The following is a 24583-nucleotide window of genomic DNA, read 5'->3' on the forward strand; positions in this document are numbered from 1 at the left end:
CTCCACGTGACATACATAATGTGACACACCCTGAATATCGATACTGGCACAGTGATTAGTCTGTAAACTTGAGAGTAAAAAGTAAAGTAGTAGCTATGCGGGGTGTCATGGCTGAACTGTTAACAGCAACTCTGTGGATAGTGTGCTGTTGTTTAACGACTTCTGTTGCTCAACCAGTTCCGTTTCCCGCGGAAGAAGATTTAATTTCGATGTTGCTTACAAATAACGACGAAGTCATCGCTGCAGGCAGGAGCATCATCTACAGACTGTCAGCCAACCTCTCTCAATTGGATGAGGTCATGATCCACAGGGAGAATGTGAGAGGATTATCACTGACTAGTGGAGGACAGAACATAATATCTTGCTTTAGCAATGGGTCATGCAATGCCTATAATGTAACTGATTTTAATAATGTATTAATTGGACCAACGTTCAGCAGTAGTGGCATTACATTTGGAAGTGATCCGGTGGCCATGTTTCCTGGAGAATCTGAAAGTGATGTGTATATTGGCGTGTCACATAATTCAATGGCAAGACAACAATACCCCATGGTTCTGAGTCAGTACAGTGTTAATGGTGGAACAATAGTGACTGATAGAACAAGAGAGTATCAATTGACAGAAGACCTACTAAGTGAACGTATTTTTCACACTGGCTTTGTAGCCAATAACTTTGCCTACTACATAGTAGGTGATGGAGGGAGTAGCATCAGAATTTTACGTGTGTGTAATCAGTCCACAGATCAGTCATTAGATGATGCAAGTACAACTGGGTCTCAGTTGTTTAGAGCACTATATGAGGTGAAACTGGTTTGTGGTGTGAACAACAATGGACCATTTGCCCAAGCATTTGCTGGTGCTGCTGTTGTGAGAAATTTTCCTAACCGTGGTATCAACACTCTTGTATTGACTGTACATTCACCTCTACTTGATTTAAGTAATACCAGTCGAGTGTGTACATACAGTCTCAGTGATATTAACACTGCCATGGATAACAGTCTAACTGCTTGTGCTGCTGGGGAAAACAGAAGAGTAGTATGGGATGAAAGTTCTTTAGAGCATCCTTGTGAGTCAAGAACTGTAAGTTTTCATTATTAATTTTGTGCATATTATTACTTATCATTGTAGATTTGCAACTTCTACGTTCAATCTGATCGTGAGTTCAGTCTTCAGGCACTCAGAGGAGATGAAATAGTGTCCACACCACTTGTTAATGAGGAACTCACACAGTTCACATCATCAGTGATAGTATAAGTGGAGGGAGAACTACTGATGTTTATTGGAACTAGTGATGGAAGATTGTTTAAGGTATAGATATGTTTGTACTACATGTTAATAGCTACCTCCATTGCCTAGCTGCTTTGTGTTTATGTTTACTTCTTGTAGATATAATCTTGAAATGGAAAACCACGTGACCCACTAAAAGTATTAAAAATCCTTTCATTCTAACATCCAACTTTTATGAGTCATCAAAGTTTTCACCACTTATGGAAGTGTGAATTTAAGTTTGACTTTTTCTTTGAACTTGTAAACTGGTGATCAAGCTAAATTGTATATGCTTGCTCTTTATACCTTTACAATTTGCTAAATTTCTAGTTGGATACAATGTTGTTAACCATTATTCATTCCATTAAACTATTTTTTCAGGAATTAGCTCACACTATAGAATACCTTGACGCGTGCTCTGTGTCAATAATATCAACCGCAATGCCAGAACTTATAGCCACTGTTCTCATTTATCTACCTCTATTTATTGCCTTCAAAATAGTGTACCCAACTTACGACTGTTCATACCTTTAGCTTTATAAAAAGTTGTAGTCAGTACTCTAACATTGGCAGAGAGTGGAAATTAAACAAAATGTGCTGTGTTCTTCATAAAGGTGAAAGTACAGCTCATGTGAAGTTTTGTATATGCCAATTGGTATGGTTACATGTGCAGTATGTATAGTAGATTCATAGATTTTTTTGCAAAGGCAGAGGTGAGATTGACTGCAATGTTTTATAAGGATAAATACTCTTTACTATAAGGTCTATAGGTTTTGATTGTGCTAGTTCTGTTGTGTGCCAATTTTACTGAAAATTCTCTGTATATTTTCAATGTTATCCATATAGTACTCATTCAGGAACCATGACATTAGTACCTTGGAGAGATACAATAGTGAATCTGTCACTAACACTAGCATCATATCACTACAATGGTCATTAGGTAGTGACTATGTGTATGGACTGACCAATGAACAGGTACACAACACATAATCACAATATGGACAATCTCATATATTATTATTCTACCAGGTGATTCCCATTCTGGTAGAAGACTGCCAGTCATTGAGAGACTGTACTAGTTGTACTGCTAGTATGGAACCATTGTGTGGGTGGTGTAGTATAGAGAAGAAGTGCTCCTGTAGGAGTGAATGTAGTAACAACGCCGAGACTAGAAGGTGGATAAACAGGAAGACATGTGTATCGGAAACTTTGCCATCTCACCTAATACTCTGCCAGTTGAGCTGACAAGTTATCAGGTAGTGCACTTATTGAAGGTTTTCAATGCACACACCAAAAAGAAAACAATCATTTGTGGTACAGACTATTATTGCTCCATAAATGTTTCTTAGTTGATTACAGAAATAGATTGAGATACTGTAATAAAACAGTCATTTACTCTAATTCAGCAGTCAGGAAGTACTGATACTCCAATAAAATAGTTACCTTTTGTGCATAATCAATTAATCATTCTTTTAAAAGCATAATACTGAGGCTAAACTTTTTAACACTGCTCAATAGCATAATATGCATAACAATAATAATAATAATAATAATAGGTTAGGGCTTATTGTGCATCAACAATACAGTAGTATTACTATTATAGTAGGGATCATGAAGTTTTGTACTTTCCCATGAAAAATGTTCACAACAGCCTAAAATCAGAACACTTTCAAAACTCATGGCACCATTGCAGTATTGTTTAGGTATAACCAAACCCAAATGTACCTCAGTGCAATCCGAACTATAGATATGTTGCTGCAATTTAACTAACTAGCAAATCTCAATAATGGCAGGTTTGTTTTTCTCTCGTTTTTCACTGTTTGATACTGTTTTGGTCTGACATGTTACAGTGCCTTTTAGCATACTAACATTTGCACCTCTATTTGAACCACGTAGTGTGAGATGTGACTGTGTAACATTCAGCATAACAATTATAATGATGCAAACCCAGTTTCCTGTGCTAAAACTATGACTATACCTTTTCCTGGGTTAGATGTACTGCCCTTGCCCACCACACCCATTACAAGATGGCATGTGCTAAACTACTGCACAATAATTATGCTCACAGCCTTCTCAGTTGTTACACAATTGAAATACAACTGCAAACCTCAGTATTACAGTAGGTGTACAGCATTTTTCAGTACTATACTGAGTCATCCTATTATTTGTAGCATGCCAATGGCTTTATCACATAAGACTAAATTGGAATAGCATTTTTGTGCAACAGTTGAAATAGGCAAAAAATGATTCAATGATTCTAGGCAAGCTACGTGCATTACTGTTGACTATGATGTATCTGATTTCACTTTTGTAATAAAAAGTTATTTTGTTTATTGAATGTGCACACATCATAGCTATATCTTAAATTGCAGTTTCACATAACAACAGACTTGATACCTCCTCCATTGGCTGATGAGAGTTATTATTGTGTGTTTGGACATCTTGGATCTAGTGTAGTGGAAGGGAATTTGATTCCTGGAATGGACTTTACTGATTTGACTTGTAACTATTCCTTTACTGTAGATCAGTTCAGTGATGGAATTTTTGGTATGTAACACTAGTAATGATGAGTAGTATATTGACCACTAACACATATAGACACAATAGTGGTGGACTTCAGCTTGAGATCAGATATTGGTAACATCAACTTCATCACCATCACTGATGGGTTCTCGTTCTTCAATTGCTCTGCTCATACTAAGTAAGACAACACATATCACAACCCAGGTGGTAAAAATGGTGCAGCCTTATTAAAAATATTGATAACATTAATGAACTCTTGCTGCTATATAGACCTCTAGAATGTAGTGATTGAATAGTTAAAGTTTGTTCATGTCCAATAGTCCAGTTCAGTAATCCAATCCTGTATGCAGATTAGAGGTAGACTGATACCACTTTTTTACCGATATATCCGTTACAAGTATTTGTACTGAAATTATCTGCCGATACCAATACTAGAAAAGTTTATTTTAGAATTTTCACTGTTGTGATACATATTAAAATATCACAGTAATTGTGCAGTTTGATTGAGAAGTGATGATCTCAGTTCAATCAAATTTCAAAATATTCATTGTATAAACAGCTTAATACCATACCTGTTTCACTGCCCATACAAAAGTCACAATAGTAGCAGTGAAATTTATCCCGTATTTCACTGGTAGCAGTGAAAAAGTTGTAATTACAATTTCATTGGCTAGAATCTATGTTAACAATGTAGCGCAATTAGTGTTGACACGTGTTTAGTACATAGTGACAAATTGCGTACATAGCAACGCTAATGCACAGCATGCATATATACAGCGAGTATGGTATTAACTGGGAATAGCATGGGTAGCAGTGAAATTTGGGATAAATACCACTCTTGTTGTATTGGAAATGGTAAATTTCCAATACAACACTCGTGGTATTTATCCCAAATTTCACTGCTACTCATGCTATTACTAGCACAAACATGATAAACATCATTGCTTGATTTGAGGTAGTTGTCATGTAAGCTTATTGATTAGATATTATTACGTGGGCAAACGATAATTCTACAGTGTTTGTTACAGCCTTGCAACCAAGCAAAGTAATCATTAACTTAAACATGCACAATATTAACATTTTGTGGCTTATACCCAGTATTCATCCACGCCAATACCATTGCTCCCAAATATCCCAGAGATTGGTGGCAGCTGGAGTATAAGTTCAGCTAATTGTCAATTCAGTACCGAATTAACCGAGTACTTCATTCCTGACCACGTGACTGCTAATTTCTTAAGGTGCTTGAGATGCTGCAAAATCTCCTCTAGTTGTATTAAATCAGTGGTGCTTCTGTTAGCAGGGTGAGATCTATGACGTTTACATAATTCATCAACATCAAATACAACTTTAATGACACAATGCAGTTAATAAACAATAGCAATCTAATGTGCTTTCCACACTCCTGCAGTAATTCAATGACTGAGGCTTCTTCATGACTGTCAAAATAAGGCCTCACCAACTTTCTCCACAGTGAAGGAACTCCAATAAAAACACGTAAACTTTTCGATACATCGCAACTTTACTGCATCACATGGACCCAGAAACGAAATAATGAAGACCAGCAACTCTGCTGGAAGGTCCATTATACTCAAGGGATACATTGCACTGACTCGGCTACAGGGTCACCAGCAAAAAGATAAAAACAAAGCTACTCACTCTCAATTCAGAAAGAAGACCACACGACTAGCTCTATAACTGAGCTACTGAGTATATATATATAGCTATGCATAAAATTTCTGCCTCCTGTAGCATTTAATATGTGACTGCACATGGCATTGTTAGCTAATTATGTGAGTGCTTGGGCCTGCAAAAATAGTACATGTGGGCACGGACATGACTAAATTACGGAACGGACTGGGAAAATGGTCTTGCAAATGGACTGGAAAGAAGTTGCCTAAAAAAATTTATTTTGCTATAGAAACTTACTGTATCGCTGCTAGAAAGAATGTAACACGCAACAACGGCCTGAAACAAACCTCTGAACACAATCTTGAAGTGTGCTCAAGCCAAAATAGACTCCACCTTATGAGTCATAAAACATTGAAAGGTTGTGGTGGGCAAATACGTTTCACCTACTAGTAGTAAAATCTTTTAGAAGATGGTTTTCAATTATTCCACCTCTCATATTCAGCATGTAGTAGTGGACTGTAGATTCCCTGAAGGCCCTTAGTTAACACAACTCAATACATCCAACCATATCATGTGTAAAAACAAAATACATCAGTGCACTGGTAAGGTGGATCCTGCTATTAAAAGTGGTACAAAAAAATACCTACTTAAAAACGTCAAGACACCATTCCTGCAAATTGTGTATAGACCCAAACATAGTATGATAAAACACAGTATGATATATTGCATGTGCAATGTGTGTAAGCTACACAACATAACTGTATATTTTTAGATGTACATTGTTAGATATTACACTTCAATGACACAGGTGTAGTTCTTGTTTATCATCTGATAATTTGTGTGGATGGTGTTTATATGATAAGAAGTGTACTTCATCCAATGACCAGTGTGAAGGACTACCTGAGTGGATTAGTGTAAGTAGTAACACTAGCATCAGTGCTAAAAAGAAGGGTCATAAATATTGGTCGGGATTATAGGCAGATTAAAACATTTTGTAGGCTATTGGTGCCCTAATCTACTGTAATACACTGTATTTATCCAACCTCGTTTAGGGTGCTATTTCCGGCATTGTGTATAGTGTTGCATCAGTGATGTCCTATTAATCATTTTATTTAGACTGGTAGAGACACTATAACAGCATGCCCAGTAATCCTCAGCCCACATCATGGCATTGCCAGTGATTATCAGCAACCAGTTGGAACATCACGTTTTTTGCCATTAGACGTCATGAACATGCCAGCTCCTGTAAGATAGCATTGTTTTGATTAATCACAAGAATATAGTGTTTGAATAGCATGAAGAGTACCGATACCAGTGTGTTATATCATACAATGGATTACAGTCAATTCTGCGAGCTGAACATGTAGGACCTGATGTCATACATTGTATCACAAGACCAAACAGTTTCTCACAAGTTGAATACATCAGAGGCAGAATCGATGTGAGGTGGACAAGACCAGATTTAGTGTATGAACTGGAGAATGAAGTTGACCCACTAAATGGTACACACTGTACATGTTTATTACAATACAGTGAATGATAATGAATTTCTCTTTCATAGTAATACTATATAACTGTTCTGCTTTGGCTGGAGGGTGTTCATCATGTTTGTCAGTATCAAACACATTAATGCTTGACTGTGGATGGTGTAACAGAAGTTGTGTAATAATGGAGTCTTGTTCTGATGGTAGTATATTTACTACTACCAGTAGTACTTGTCCTTTACCAAATATCACTATGGTATGTACCATACTACAGTGTTGCAGGTAGTTAATAATGTTATATTAATGGAACAGGTTAATCCTAACTCTGGTCCATATCAAGGAGGAACTGATGTAACAATCAGTGGAACAGATTTGGGAGTTGTAGTTGATGACATACTCATTGTTACTATTGGAGGAGCTCAGTGTGTGATACAGGCTGATAGCTATCAACCTGGAATAGGGTAAATGATTATTTTGGTTACATGAGTGTGTAAAGCATAGAATGAAACTCTTTAGGGTTACATGCACTACTACTAGAAACAGTACCACTAATTCTGAAGTTAATATAACAATGAAAATAAATCGTGATGAAGGCCCTGGCCATGCAGTTCTATTAAATGGATTCAGATATGCAGTAAGACATGCAATTAGAATGCACTGACAAGGTTTCTAGAAATGTGGGTGAGAGCTACTCACAAAATGATTACCTGGCTGACTGAAAATTAATTCTGGGTAGTTTTAAGTTCATATCATCTGAGGAAGAGTGGAAACCTTTTCAGCACATTCTAAGTGTTTCAAACTGTGGCTGCTAATATTGAGATAATATTATAACATACGTTGCAAATTTGTAGTTTTATTGCCACTCCATAATATTTATGTATCAACTCCATCTATATGTCTTGTCCAGAAAGTAAACTAACAGCAAGACTATTTCTGAAACAACCACAGGATAGACCATTGCACTGTGAAAACACAGGACACCAAAATGTCCCAATACAGAAACCACTGTTGATAATGGTGCGTATATTGGGACATTTTGGTGTCCGTAGGACACTTCAGTTTTTACAATGTGATTATACTGTCTAGTATGCTATAGTAACCTGCTACAGGTTTATTAGTAACCTCTGATATCAAGAAAATAATTATTGTGTAAAAGAAATTAGCTAAGCAGTTAGGTGATTTCAATACACTAGTGACCTTTGCATAAACAGCATGGAAAAAATGTACATCTACAATTGCACATTAAAAATTTGCACCAAAATTTTACTTGATGCTTTGCTATAACACACACAAACAACCACACACAATAAAATATGATTGTGTTGACAGTTTAACATGTGCAATTATGAATGTTGCATGGGTAGCTAAAGTAATTGTGGTTGGATTTATAAATAAGTTTTCTTGGTGCATACTGCAGTTTGAAATAACAAATTCTTGTAGGAGGTCACAATTTCTGGCTTCTACCCAACAAAGATTCCACGGTCAGGAGATATAGTCATAAATGTGACTGGAAATAATTTTAATATCAGTGATCCATCACTTGCTAGGATAGACATTGTTGAGATACCTTGCATTGTTATTGTACGGTAAGTTGTACATTTTGTGTCTGTGGATCTATAGCTATCGAGGGGTCAACGACTCATTACAAAGTTTCAAATCTTTAAAATTGTTTGTAATTTCAAAACAAAAAGTATATGAAAATATTTGTTATCATGTGATATCAGAACTTTGTTGCAAGATAAGATTTCATACCAAGCTCATAGCTGTACAAGATTTCAAAAGAGGCACATGTCCTTGTCCTTCTTCTGTAAACCAGTATTAATATAATGTTTCTAGTTAAACACAACAGAATATGCATTGCTGTTCATTTCAATCCTTTAAAACACTTGGTAGATAATGATGCTTTGCAATCAACCACTTATACAACGAGAATGAAGTTAACAGCAACATGCAATTACAGCAAGACCTGTAACTTCAACAATTAGTAATATAGAATGTTATTAAATTATATGGTAACTTACAGGAATGTACTTGTACATACTTTTCTGATAAAATTCAAATTATTCTATATTTGGTTCACTGTAAACTATATAGTCTTGGCCTACATTTTATCGAAATGTAGACATCTGGTTAACAAGTTTCTGTTAAAGGTGTGCTATTTTATTATGTACGAAATAAGTTAAACATCCACTCACAACCATTATACCACTTCACAACATCATTAACTATTGTCACACATGAAAAGAGCATTTTTATATTTGTTAATAGAACACTCAACAGTACATTTGTGCAGTGCGTTGCTGGTCCAAGACCAATGAGTGGTTCTGGTAAAGTGGTTTTCAGAATAGACAATGGTGAAGCTCTATCAGATGATGATTTTGAATACTCTGATGATCCTGAAGTATCATTTCTGGTAACCCGCAGCATTATCAAAAGGTATGTAGCCACAGACTTTAGTGTTACTTTCTACATGTCTTTTATATAGTGGAGGCATTGACCTAATTTTCTTAGGTACAGATCTTAACTTGGTGCAAATTGATATGGTTATTGATATTGTTAATATAACTAATGACATGTTAGTGATGAGATATAACACAGTAAGTGCCACTCATCATAGTGTTGTTATTTTATGTGATTGATTTTAGAATTGTTTGAGTAGCACTGAAGACAGTACAATACTGTATTGTTCCTTTCCTATTATAAGTTCTGATCTAATATCTGGTGTGGAGAATGGAGTACTGATATTACATTACAGCTTGGTTGCTGCTAGTGTCCCTGGCTTAACAAATCTTCATATGCGACCATCACTGCAACTTGAAATAGTTGATGATCCTGAATTTAATAGATTCAGTAGTATAGTGACTTATCAACCAGGATCTAATAAAACATTAATGATTTCAGTGAGTCATCTTGCAAATGTTATGTAAAACTATATGTGTTGAACTAATATTGATGCAGTCTATACACTTTGGTCTAAGCTTTAAACCTTATCATGATGCCATAGTTTTCTTTTTGATGTTCTACAGATAATAGAATCTAGATTAATTTTTATCTTTAAGTATACATGCAGTGGTCCCACTCACTGGGCTCTGAGTATGTCAGTTAATCAATAAATTTGAAGCCCATTCATTTATATACAGAGCCCTGTTACAGGTTTTTGCAATTGAATTCGGTGACTTTGCAATTGAATTCGTCCCGTTTGCAATTGAGTTCGTCGCTTTTGCAATTGAATTCGTCCCGTTTGCAATTGAATTCGTCGGTTTTGCAATTGAATTCGTCCGGTTTGCAATTGAGTTTGTCGCTTTTGCAATTGAATTCGTCCCGTTTGCAATTGAATTCGTCGGTTTTGCAATAGAATTCGTCGCTTTTGCAGTTAAATTCGTCCGTAACAAGAATGGCAGCTGGAGCAAACACGAAAACATGATGTAGCAGCTGCTACAAGAACTTGTTCAAGTACAACAGTAGTAAACAACTCTTTATAAGGCAATAATTCTTCCTCGACAGCCTCTCCAGCAACATTCCAAACTCTACTGCGCCATTCACGATGGGTGTGGTCACTCACGAGCAAGCTAATTAGCTTGTCAGACAGCTATCAACTTTGCGTACTACCAGCTTCAATTACCTTCTAGTGTCTCAAGTGTAACTCTCCACGGCATAAATAATTCATCTCTTAATGAACGGTTGGTTTCTTGGAACCGTTTTGTTTATGAAGAATTGTAATGCAAACACGATGAAGGGCATACCTACTTTCCGGAACGGGACGGGACGGGACAATTCCGGAAATTTTGCTAAACTACTTTACGGGACGGGACAAAACTTTTGTATGTTTTAGAAAGGAATTGTGTCGTTAGTTTTGTGATTTTCATAGTCTTTAGCTATAAAAATTCATACATAGCTACGTGTGGTAACCACTGCTGCTATATATATAGGTTTTAGCAAAGACGTCTATAAAGCCGGCTATTATAGCGCGAGCCCAAATGGAGTGTAATGATGAACAAATAATGCCAGCTCAGTTGCTCACACCTGCAGGTGCAAACTAAGCACGTGGCCTCTGCAACGACAGATCGAGAAACGAACGTGGTGTGATACCAACCCGGCATGGAGCCTACTATCCCTGTGCCCTATTGTACAAGCCGCCACATGCCATATTCTACCGACGAAGCGGCAAGGATCCTTCAAGGAGTTAGTGCAAGTGACGATAGGGTTTGTTGTACTCCACCAGTCAAGCCTAAAGGAGGGGATGTTTTCATATACGTTGCTCAAAGCGAGAGACAGATAAGTAAGTTGGAATAGCCCAGTGTATAATATGTCATGATAGCTAGCTATAGCTATAGGCGTTCGGTACATGGTGAAGTGTGTTTGTTGTTTTAGCTGCCATAGGATACAAACTGCTAACCTAAGTTGTATTGGATAATAAATAAATAGGGCAAATGATTACACTATAATAATAATCTGCATGACTGCTGTATTATTAAAACTTCATGTTGCTTTTTTGTGGTGAGATAATAATAGCTATGGTGAATCAGTTATAACTATCAACACCTAATCAACAGTTTTACTATCTTTCTAAACTGAGTAATTGTACTTGACCTCTATAGGTGTATATAACCTCTCCAAACTTTGATTGCCAGACAACGTTTATAACACCTATAACACCAGTAGCGCTTATGAGCTCCTGATAACAAATACCATGATACTGATATGCATAATTACCTGATATACATTATATTAATAGATATAGTTTTAATCTTTCTACCAGATATAGCTGTACTTTATTATTTTTTTAATCAACTTATGTATATCCAAAGATGACTGGCGTTGTGACCAGTATCGGTGGTTCAACAATGGTGTGACTGGTCTACCAAAGAGGAACCCGATTATCAAGAAACATTATTTTCTGACAGACACCTCACATGGACCATCAAAAGAGTTTACATGTGTCGCATACATGCTATGTGATAGCAACATGAAGGTATGTGTTGATCCATATAGACATCATTATTGCACTAATGGTTGATTTTTTTTTGATGCAGTAGGCCAATAGCTAGCTAGGGTCATCACAACAATAATAAGGGTTGCAAGTTTAATGTATAACTATTGTAATCAGAATAAATTAACGAAGGCGATGGTCACTTCATTTAAGCATTCATTTCATTTAAGCATTGTCCATTGAAGTGATTTTCCGAGAGGATTTAAATAGGTTTAACCCCTTCCTCTTTTCTGTCTTTCTAATATAACAGTCGCCTTAATACAGCACTCAAACATATGGAATAAGATTATTTAAATCTACCAAAATTTAATCTATGCTGATATTAAAAAAATTTCTGGTGGGAAATGGGTGTGCTTTGCATATCTACTACTAACCACCTACATAAATTTTGGAACCCAACTTTCACAACCATCCTCGTTATTAAGTGATCATTATCACAGCTAAGTATATAGCATGGCAGCGTGTTGTTATTCCACTTGCTCGTTTAGCTAGCCACTATAGACTATTCTAGGCATCTATTTCTTCTTACAGTACGTAAGCCGTTAAAAATGTATTCTACATGGTGTCCAAAATACGGCTGCTCTATGGAAAGTGTCGATTTGAAGTAATTAACACATTGGCATGGTTTCCTTGACTGAAGAAGAAAGACGATCCGTAATTGAAGATAAAAGGAAAAGTAAAGCGCAGAAGGCAGACACTCGTCGGAACCCGAAAAGGCACATGTCACCAGTGAGTTTAATATTGTGGCAAAAAATGGTGGCGGTGCGCTGCTTTGTTTGGCCTCTAGCCTTGCGACTGTGGTCAGGCTGGCTGGCTGGCTGGCTGGCAGGCAAGCTGGCAGGCAGACGAAACATCCAGAATTTGGCGATTTTTAAAATTCGATATTTGGCTTGCTGTAAACATTTTCTTGATTTAAACGGTTCATTCATTGTTAGATGGACTATAACTATTCCATAAAGGTGATTTTGGCTGTGTGTAATATTCTGGGCTGCTTTTTAGCAGCAACAATTTGGCGGGCGCCGTCGATGTTATAGGCGAACCCTACTTAGACAGTACTATCGTACTGTCTGATGACTAAACACTCTTATCTATTTAAAGGACTCTTGAAAAGTTAATTAACAAATATTTCGAGTATGGAGCAACCATACATTGGCTCATTGCTAAAGTGATGTACTAAGTAAAACATGTTAGTACATGCAGATTAAAGCATTTCTTGTTGATCAGTAATCAGACTCTTTATGTGCTTGAGGACATGTCTGGTGCTAATGTGCATAAGTATTCAACATTAGTTATAAAAACAAGTACAAATAGCACCTGTTGTAATGGTGTATTTTTTGTATTTGCAGGCATTAATTCATTACTTGGGCCATGAGAAAGTCATGGAGCTATCTCCACCAAGAAAGCGTCCTCAGGTATCTCAGTACGAAAGTGATGATATTAGGCAGACCAATAAGAAGCTAAAAACTGAAGCGATTCCAGAGATTAACAGATTTCATGACCAAGATAATGGAAATCTTCCACCTGGCACATCAATGTATCATGACACACCAATAGAAGTATCAGAGAAGATGCAATATGTCATTTTAGAGAACAGTACTATATTTGACCAGCCTCCCATGGGTCCGTTGCATACACTAATCCCTGAGCAGTGTGACATCTTATCTACCATCTAGCTTTTTACATTCATATGTTGTGACAACGTACAAGGATAAATCGAAGCTAGATGACCTTTTCCATTGGCACAAGGAGCCCATTCCTCTCACAATTGCAATTTCAGCTGAATCACCCGAGGATAACAATAAAATTTATGAAGATGTGGTGAACGACCCTGAAACAGTACAAACGACCCTCAACGTTTTGCGAACAATGAATCCTATCATATCCAATCTATTGATAGACTATTTTGAAGTGGAAAAGTGGGATATGTTACCATTGAAGTTTACCTGTAATTTTATGCACTTCATTTAAATTTTACAGAAGGAATTCCGGGACCAACATTTGATCCATCAATTAACAGATTCCAGGATACAAAAAGGTCTTCCACCTAGTAGTTTCTGGGAATCAGGATATCATGAGACTCGCAAAAAAAACAAAAAAAATGGCATCTTTTTTTTTTCCAAGTTGGTTCATATACATAATTCTTGTAGGATCTTATCATGTAGTACAGAATCAGACACAGATTTGAGTAGTAGTTATGGCAGTAGCCATATATAATTAGTACTCTATACAGTAAACCTTTTTGCATGCAACAAAGCTGGTGTGAATGACCCCTCTCAAATAAAACCAAGCTAAGCTACTCAATGTCAACATGATACAACATACATACGTTGTATAGGTATAGATCTAATAGCACGCTACAATCAATGATACATATATATATTTCCCTCCATATGTACAGTTACAACTACTCTTTCCTTTGGATAACAATACATTATTGCTTTGAGCACTTTTCACATGTCCATTTTCTCTTTTTCATCAAATCGAGGCTTTGTGGTAAGGAAACACATATATCTGCATGATACTACTCTTTACAGGTATCACAGGCTATCATATCTGTCATTCGCGGCATTCTGCAAATGCAATGCACTTTAATCACTTGACTATTTGCAATCTTCACTTTGGTTCTTCTGTCCTTTCTAGGAAATTCCTCCATACTCCCATTGCTTAAACACTGTAGTAGATGATTTCTCATTTCTGATTGAGCATATAAGAATTTGCCAGGTTGACCACCAAAGCAAATGGTGGTGGCAAACGCAATGGCAAACAATCCACAATCATGTGATCCATTCTGCCTTTGACAATCAACAAAATCCAAGATAATCTCTGGTTCATTGGTATTTAATATGCAACAGATCTGCTCATCGATGCTTGGTGGGGTTTTCTTGAACAGACTGTCAAACACATACACATGATTTGCTGCCTCTATGCCAATATTTGTAATGACAAGCCAATGCATTCTATGCTCATCATGCAAAATTTGAACATATTTTCCTCTCATGATATTGAATGACATTCCTTGTCCGCAACCTACACTTTGAAAGCCATTTATGTGTGGAAATTGATTAGACAAAATAGTTTGTGCTGCATCAATTATGGATGAATTTAACCAAGAGTTGGGAGACTCGACAATAGTTTTGTCAGTTTCAAACAAAACCAAATCTTCCAGCCAAATGTCAACAGCTGTTTCTTCCTGCTTATCTTCACACTCCGAGACATCAAATATTGGTTGTCTGGCAGAAAGCATTTTATCAGATGCTGATTTTTTTCTATTCTTCTCCCGGATGGCTTTAGCTAACTGAAATGCTGCTTCATTCAGGCAATTTAAAGGACTTTGATGAGCAGGTTCTCCAACATAATGTGACTCCATTTTACTTTCTCTCTGTTTACTTTCTCTCTGTAAATTTAATTGTATAATAAGAACACTGATAATTATAAAAACACATACCTTATCCAGCTCAGTTTGTGCATTCACCTTTAAACCTATATATCATAAGTATCAGATGTACATGTAACATTAAAATCTTGAAAAGTAGTCACAAATACAGCATTAATTTGTTCATTGTTGATATTTAGCCGGTTACCACAAATAAAAAAACTTAGAAAAAATTGTGCCACCAAAAGGTATAATATATTACACTAAAGAAAGAGACCCGGTGAAGAACCGACCAAAGCTGAACCTGACCCTAACACTAACCGAGGTTTGCCTGTTATGCATAACCAAGTCTTTCACTGTCTGTATGAAGGCAAGTTTATGGTGAGTTCGAGGCGGGCTAGGGTTGGACCGGCTTTGCTGGGACAGCCACTTTGTGGCCTCCAACCCTAGCACGCCTCGAACTCACCATAAAACTCACCTTCATACAACTAGTGTGTTTGATAGTAAGAGTAGTGACCGGCTAAATAAATTTGCGATCTTTGACCGGTGACCGGCTAAATATACACTTCGTAATTTGTTATCTTCAGTGCCATCATAGACATCAATATAGATGTAGCTAGTGCATGCAATGCAATAGCACAAGAATCACAATTATACTGTACAGGGTGTATATATTATTATGATACATTTATGAATATTTCCCTCTATTAATACAAAATCAATATATATGGAGTGTTGTACTCTCAAAACAGACATTTAAATCTTTGCAGAATCTAGTAAGAAAAATCTATAAAATGCTGATAGATAGTCAAGATGACTTTGCCTTTATGGTACTGTATAAGCTCATAGGAAGGTGTAGTAGAGCGTGTAATTAACATTACAAGAAAACAACAAACAAAGCCTTGATATCACCCACACACAAATGCATGCATGTACACACACATGTGTACATATAAGACATTGGTTATGTTAGAGACATTTGTGACCCGGTCTACGAAAAGATATATATATGCTAACCCATAGCTTAGCTTGTGAATAAGATACAAGCCATCACTGTAAACTCCTAACATAGCACTACCGGTGGGTGTAATTGCAAGGTGATGGCTTTAGCTGATCACAATTCGTCAAACTTGGATATTTGGAAAGGCTATAAGAGCCCTTTTCGCAGACCGGTCACATTTAACTGTTAAGATGTTATTACCACTTAATAGAATGCTGTGATGCCACAAGCTTCTTACCATTGCTTGCCTTTACTGATGGATCAAATGTTGGTCCCGGAATTCCTTCTGTAAAATTTAAATGATGTGCATAAAATTACAGGTAAGCTTCAATGGTAACATACCCCACTTTTCCACTTCAAAATAGTCTATCAGTAGATTGGCTATGATAGGGTTCATTGTTCGCAATACGTTGAGGGTCGCTTGTACTGTTTCAGGGTCATTTACCACATCTTCATAAATTTTATTGGTGTCATCAGGTGATTCTGCCAAAATTACAATTATGAGAGGAATGGGCTCCTTGTGCTGATGGAAAAGGTTATCTAGGTTCAATTTATCCTTGTATGTTGTCACAACATATGAATGTAAAAAGCTAGATGGTAGATAAGATGTCAACTGCTCAGGGATTAGTGTATGCAACGGACCCATGGGAGGCTGGTCAAATATAGTACTGTTCTCTAAAACGACATGTTGCATCTTCTCTGATACTTCTATTGGTGTGTCATGATACATTGAAGCACCAGGTGGAGCATTTTCATAATCCTGAAATCTATTAATTGGGGATGGTGTTGGTATACTAAACGAATTGTCCTCGTCATCTGATACATACTCATCTTCATGTGTATAAGAATCTGATGTTTTCTCCGTGAGGTTGATTAAATTGCCATCATTTTCATGTTGAACTGCATCTAAATTTTCAGGTGTACCATCTTTGATTTCAGGTGCACACTTTTTGGGGCTCTGTTTAATTTCGTCACTATCACCTGGATCCACATCATTTGCACGGGGTCGTTTTCTACCAGATCTTTTATCACCACGGCTCCTGGTGTTTCTTCGAAGTGATGTGAGATTTAACGTAACACCCTTTGATTCTCTTGAGTCTCCAATGCTTGTTTTAACAGCGATAATGTGATAGCACAGTCCCTTGGAAGGACAACTGCAGTATTCTGCAGGAAAAAGTCGCACAACATAAGGTTTGTCTCCAGAGCCAAGAACATTGAAAAGATGCAGCTTTGGATCAAACGAAATCTTTCCTGCTTCCAGTAAAGCTTTGGCTCTTGCTGTCTGGCTTAGAGGAGGTAACATTCTAGTGTCATTCTTCTGATTTCCACCCTCTGAATTTGCTGCCATGTCCTCATGACTATCAGCACTGAATCCTTCTCTAATGTACTTAACGATGTCCTCTGGCAGTACACAACCACTTATAAATTCCATATCTTGCGGTTGCTCCAATAAATGCAAAAAGGATGGATGGAGGTGATAATTACCCTGGTTGCAAACTCCTCTTGAAATTTCATTCATAAAATAACACTGGAGAAAATAAAATGTAAGCACTAAGCTATCAACTGGCACTTCCTTCCATTCCTGAAGGTGTTTCATTACAACATTAAAACTTTCGGATTGATTGTTACTAACTCCGCTGAAAGAGCTGTAAATGCCTTGTTCCTCCAATACCCATCTTCCAATAGATTTGGCAACTTCCGGGTGAATATTTTTATTGTAATAATCACGGACTGTTTTACGCCAGTTACATGACAGTTCTTTGTATCTTGTTGTAAATTCTTGAAGAGATGGTCTGTGAAAGAGATCTCGTAAATCTGAAATGAACCCCTTAACCTCAGTTCTAGGAACTTTAGGAGCAAGTGAGTGTCTAACTCCTCGAAAGATATGGTTCCAACAACGTAGTCTTTTAGCATTTGACAGTATGCTTGAAATAGCATTGTTGATTGCCTTTTCCTCATCAGAGACAATTGGGTAGACTTTTTTGACTAAACTTGGAACCTTTTTGATGGCTATTTGAAAAAATATTTCATGAGTGCTTTGAAATTTTCTCTCGTGAATCAGGAACAAAGCTGGGATTACAGGTGACTCTTTAAAAATGACATGCCTAAACAGCAGCATGGAAACATAGAAATCACCTAGCTTGAATGTTGTATCGTAAGATAGTAATTGTGGCAAAGAAGAATCAATAAGTAAGATACGGTCTAGCTGATCCAAGATTTCTTGTATACCACATATGCAAAGTAAATCTGGATAAGTTTGAATAAACCAAACAAATTGAGGGAGATCATAGGCAATTTCGTGGAGATTAAATAAAGAATCTTGTGACAACCTCTTCTGTTCATTACTCTTATGTTTCATGTTACGTACCTGTAAGAAAAGTACAGTACTTAAGTTTGCAATAGTACTGGTTCTACAATAACTTTTAATGTTACTGTAAATGGAGCCCACTGTAAATTGACAAATAAAACTGATGAGTAATTTGCATTAATATAGCTGCTATATAAAAGGGCTCCAACAATGTAAGGCTAAAGTATAGGCACCAATCCACCTTTGAGTTATTACCTTTCTGTAAATATACCATTTATCTGTTTATCTATGTATTGTGCATTTACAAATGTGGGTTATTCAACATCAATTCACACTCACAGAAGCTTTTCCATTATATTCATCGGAAAGTGCCTTATTACATTGCTGATTCAAGTTTACCACCTAACTTATCCTACCTAAGTAGACCTAATTATATTATGGAGTTTGGCAGAGGATAAAAGCCTAATACTATACAAAGACAAAAACATCAGATATAATGATGTGTTGTACCTCAACTTTGAGTTATGAACCTGTTCTCTTATTCTCGCAATTTCAATTGTGCACATGTGCCTCTCAATTTGCAATTTAAACTTGCCCAGGCCAAGAGATCCAATGAATGGAGTGATATCAAGGGCATAGCCAGGATTTTCAAAAGGGTGAGGCAGACTGTCTATTAGGGTGACTGCTCCATCCGGGTATTAACGATCTTGCATAACAAATTTTAGAATTAGTCTTCACTCAGTATTGTTTCAGTTAACTAAATGAAACTAAACGATCATGCCAAACAAAACAATACTTGGTGCATGGGCATATAGCAGACAGTGTGAAGTATTAGTTAATTTCTGTATTAAGATGCCCACTGGTTCATGGAGTCTGTATGCAAAGAGATAAAGCATTATTATATACGCTTATTTTATTGATCATGGAGCAGTGTGTTCACTCTAGCAGACATGGAAGTACTGCAACTTTATCATACACCCATTTTATTGCCCATGCCTTTTTCCTAGTGCATTCTGGTAATTAGTAGTTTTATGCACATGGTTGACAATATAAAAAATAAACAGGCTCATTCTACCCTGTAACACAAAAAACAATACCATTTTAACATCTCGTGGAATGAAAACTTTCACATGGCTTGGATGACAAGAAGTGGATGCTACTTGAGCTTTGTACACATCTGAAGGGTTACTATTTGATATTTCTTCTTGCAGTGCCTCTACCATTGATGGACACTGCTTGCAGTAGTTTCTCTCCATGTGTTTCTTTTGATTTTCATGTGGAAAATCCTCAGCAATATTTTCATCACCCAAATAATGAATCAAAACCTGCAAATAGTAACCTGCTATGAGTATAGCTTAAATGCAATTTGTATACCAGTATATACATAGAGTTATATACTTATGTGGTACTTGCTCTAAGGTGCAAGGCTTGCCCTAATACGTAGCTGTGCTATTGCAGGACTTCAGCTTGGAGAGTCCCACATGCTGTGAATCAATAATAACACATGCTGTGAATCAATAATAACAAGGTACTACTGAAAGTTGAGCCCAAAAGTACTTAAAAACATACACCAAACCACTTTGCAAGCCAGGGAAAATTATGTATTTGAATAGCAGGATATTATGAGGCTTCACTGTTCAAAGAAAACTCAACTCAAAAAACATACACTTAAAAGTTTTGCTAAAACAAAATATACTCTACCACTCAACCAACCAACACAATATAAGTTGAATGGCTTTGGTGTTTATTTGAGATTGCTCATACCTTTAGGATTATTAGTGAATTTTGCTCTACACCGTCATGTTCTAGAGATGCTGTAGGGGCACATAACAATTTGCACTAAAATATTTGGATTAGCTGTATTAGTATCTATTAATTTGCCAAAGTCCCACCTAGACACTGCTTTGGTTCAGGAGTTGGAGGCCTTATGAAGTAGAGAGAGACAGACAGCTTAATATATTCCTAAAATCATTCTTATCTGCTCACTGCTCGTGCAAGCTATAGTAAGACTGTTAAACTGGTACATACTGTTTCAAAAGAATGAATGGTGTGATAACCATAATCTTTTGCTTTCAATTATGCTCATCTCAAGCATACACGAGAAGTGTCTATAATACATTCAACCCTATACATGTGAATGGCTTTGGAGAAAAGCACAAGTATATTGACTCTGCAATGTACAAAGAGTAATATGGCATCTGCTAATGAACATCAGGAATTTTTGATAAAAGGCAAATCAGAATACAATCAGTTGCCTACCAAGCAAATGGGAGTTATTATTATTGTGATAGGGGCTGGAGTGATAAAATATTCCTTTTGGATAATATCAAAATAGATCAACACATACCTTCATGTTGCTATCACATAGCATGTATGCGACACGTGTAAACTCTTTTGATGGTCCATGTGAGGTGTCTGTCAGAAAATAATGTTTCTTGATAATCGGGTTCCTCTTTGGTAGACCAGTCACACCATTGTTGAACCACCGATACTGGTCACAACGCCAGTCATCTTTGGATATACATAAGTTGATTAAAAAAATAATAAAGTACAGCTATATCTGGTAGAAAGATTAAAACTATATCTATTAATATAATGTATATCAGGTAATTATGCATATCAGTATCATGGTATTTGTTATCAGGAGCTCATAAGCGCTACTGGTGTTATAGGTGTTATAAACGTTGTCTGGCAATCAAAGTTTGGAGAGGTTATATACACCTATAGAGGTCAAGTACAATTACTCAGTTTAGAAAGATAGTAAAACTGTTGATTAGGTGTTGATAGTTATAACTGATTCACCATAGCTATTATTATCTCACCACAAAAAAGCAACATGAAGTTTTAATAATACAGCAGTCATGCAGATTATTATTATAGTGTAATCATTTGCCCTATTTATTTATTATCCAATACAACTTAGGTTAGCAGTTTGTATCCTATGGCAGCTAAAACAACAAACACACTTCACCATGTACCGAACGCCTATAGCTATAGCTAGCTATCATGACATATTATACACTAGGCTATTCCAATTTACTTATCTGTCTCTCGCTTTGAGCAACGTATATGAAAACATCCCCTCCTTTAGGCTTGACTGGTGGAGTACAACAAACCCTATCGTCACTTGCACTAACTCCTTGAAGGATCCTTGCCGCTTCGTCGGTAGAATATGGCATGTGGCGGCTTGTACAATAGGGCACAGGGATAGTAGGCTCCATGCCGGGTTGGTATCACACCACGTTCGTTTCTCGATCTGTCGTTGCAGAGGCCACGTGCTTAGTTTGCACCTGCAGGTGTGAGCAACTGAGCTGGCATTATTTGTTCATCATTACACTCCATTTGGGCTCGCGCTATAATAGCCGGCTTTATAGACGTCTTTGCTAAAACCTATATATATAGCAGCAGTGGTTACCACACGTAGCTATGTATGAATTTTTATAGCTAAAGACTATGAAAATCACAAAACTAACGACACAATTCCTTTCTAAAGCATACAAAAGTTTTGTCCCGTCCCGTAAAGTAGTTTAGCAACAATTTCCGGAATTGTCCCGTCCCGTCCCGTCCCGTTCCGGAAAGTAGGTATGCCCCACGATGAATTCTATTGCAAAACCAACTAATTCAACTGCAAAACCGACGAATTCAATTTCAAAACCGACGAATTCAATTGCAAACGGGACGAATTCAATTGCAAAACCGACGAATTCAATTGCAAACGGGACGAATTCAATTGCAAAACCGATGAATTCAATTGCAAACGGGACGAATTCAATCACAAAGGCGACAAATTCAATTGCAAAAACCTGTAAATTACTTTAATAGAATGCACACCTTACTTAGATTAGATTATTATTTGGGGGGAAAAAGCAAACAGCAAAGCTGATTAAGCACAATTACAACTGTACAATCAAATCTACTGTTCAAATAACAGAATGTTTGCTAGTTTAATGGCTTGGGATAAAGAATTATAAACCTCATCTCTGCTATTGTCCTTAATACATTACACTAGCTTCTCAAATTCAATGGCATTATATGTATCTGCATGCATTCATACATAGGGTAGCAGAATTGATGTGGTCAGACAGGAAGAAGTGACAATCATAATTGACAATTCTACATGTAACATTATATCAGTTACAGCTACGACAATAACCTGTATCCCTCCAGAGTTTGATATTGGAGTAGTCACCGATGTTGTGGTAAGTTGTATACAGATACCGAGGAGTATAGTCAACAGTAATTCTGGATACAACTCTTTCTCTGTTGTTTAATTTGTCAAATGTTCATGACTGCATGTAACAGTATGTAATTAGCACGCATATTGCATACAGTAAAACTCTTCTAGGCCATGGCCAAGGGCAAAGATAAGGCTTTAACTGAGGTACTTATAAGTAAACTCTTACATACAATTGAACGTACATTGCTACTACTATATGAAATTTGATTCGTAATAATCTATATCTATATATCTGTTAGTTTTACAACGTCCCTGTGTCACAAAGACTTTGGCCACCTTTGAGTTCAATTAAAGAGCCTTCATAGAATTCATATGACTATAAGCTTAAAATCTTTTTTCATTGATTGCTCTGTATTACTTAGTTGCTTTTGTATTACAAAGGTTCATGTGGGTAGAAACTTCAATGTCACTGTTGGAAGATTATACTATTCAACCAGCAATGATGAAGGATCCATTTCCTTGTTGATGATTATCATCCCTGTTATTGCTGCATTTGTTGTGTCTGCCATTGCCATACTCTGTATTGTTGTATGGATATGTAGGAAATGTTCTACTCATAGTAGACCAATTGTTAGTGACATGTTGAATGATCTAACCATGTACTCCTCACCAGCATATGGTACCCATCAAGTGTACTGTGAACCAGGACTGGATCACCTGTATGAGTCTATTGATGAAGTACTTGAACAAAAGAACACTGATTTAGAGATACTTACACCTGTAGATGAAAACTATGTTGTAGACTACAAAACAAAGGAAACTGATGACATTAATGAAGTGAATGGTACTGTTAACAATATTGAGGATGAAAAGGAGCGGTTGAAATCAATTAGTGAAACAAATATTAAAAAATTTTCTGAAGCAGAGCTTGAAGAAGATAATAATTCTGATACTACTGGATATGTGAATGATGATCAAAGCTCAACTGCATATTTGCATCTGATGATGGTAAAAGCAAACAAGTAAACAGAAAATGATTTCCCACAGTGTAGAACACATAGGATTTGTCAATGTTTAGATAGTAGTGTGCACACATGCTCCAAAATATTTTTTCGTTGTACTTGTACAGTAGGTGTTATGCTCACAGCAGAATTATACATAGCTATAATATTTTACACACTGTGCCAGGAGTCCTTACTAGTTGTTCAATATACAGAGTAATACATTTAACTATAAAATAAGTTGGTGTTGTTAGTGTAACTTTTATTTTTATTAGCGAATACACATTAACTATCACCTAGCACAACTCCAATATCAAGCAGTCTGTTACATTACTAATTCCCAACAACTCCACCCATCATTTGATCTAAACAGCTAAGACTAATTAATAATGAACAAAATAATATTTTAAAAAGTTAGAAATGATACCCCACTCTCATTCTGCTAGACCTATGTACTTAGTATTTTGGGATAAAAAAATTATTCAATGCTTACCAATTTTCAGCTACTATAATAAAACTCAAAAAATCTTGTACCAACGTTTTACTTACTGGCCACAACCTTTGTATTCCAACTAAAGACACAGTAAGCTAAGTACAATTCTATCCAGAATTCCTAACCCATTTCCTATGCACCAACTATTTCTACTATGTAGCTTACATCTCTGCTTACAATAATCAGCTTATAAATTAGGGCTCTCGGTTCTATATGATTTAAATTTTGCTATAGACTATATCAGATAACTTTTTTGTTATCGTTAAATGTTGTTAGCAATGTAGCTAAAGGATCAAGGAGTGCCTTTGGCTCTTTGGCTCAAAATTTATGCACATTTTAA

At 36.5% G+C, this 24583-nt stretch overlaps 2 protein-coding genes across 3 annotated transcripts; one reads left to right on the plus strand and one right to left on the minus strand.

The window, feature by feature from the left end:
• On the plus strand, positions 1-24016 carry LOC136254086 (plexin-B-like). 2 transcript variants are annotated; one of them, XM_066046741.1, is made up of 18 exons: positions 1-1079; positions 1128-1307; positions 2112-2240; positions 2295-2521; positions 3638-3812; positions 3864-3966; positions 6226-6331; positions 6534-6662; positions 6712-6919; positions 6979-7157; positions 7214-7362; positions 7418-7535; positions 8342-8487; positions 9170-9337; positions 9387-9498; positions 9547-9801; positions 22631-22771; positions 23191-24016. In XM_066046741.1, the coding sequence occupies exons 4-18, from the start codon at positions 2459-2461 to the stop codon at positions 23773-23775; spliced, it is 2637 nt and encodes an 878-aa protein (XP_065902813.1). In that variant the 5' UTR covers positions 1-1079; positions 1128-1307; positions 2112-2240; positions 2295-2458; the 3' UTR covers positions 23776-24016. The 2 variants fall into 2 exon arrangements, with proteins under 2 accessions (XP_065902813.1, XP_065902814.1); XM_066046742.1 differs by having other exon boundaries at positions 23423-23642.
• LOC136252216 (uncharacterized) lies at positions 14170-21505 on the minus strand. Its single transcript, XM_066044607.1, has 6 exons — positions 20920-21505; positions 19670-19897; positions 16607-18632; positions 16503-16550; positions 15337-15371; positions 14170-15270 (listed from the first exon to the last, which is right to left on the minus strand). The coding sequence occupies exons 1-6, from the start codon at positions 20941-20943 to the stop codon at positions 14413-14415; spliced, it is 3219 nt and encodes a 1072-aa protein (XP_065900679.1). The 5' UTR covers positions 20944-21505; the 3' UTR covers positions 14170-14412.
• Positions 24017-24583: the final 567 nt, after the last annotated feature.

This window comes from Dysidea avara, chromosome 4 (genome assembly GCF_963678975.1).
Source record: "Dysidea avara chromosome 4, odDysAvar1.4, whole genome shotgun sequence".
NCBI classification, from domain to species: domain Eukaryota; kingdom Metazoa; phylum Porifera; class Demospongiae; order Dictyoceratida; family Dysideidae; genus Dysidea; species Dysidea avara.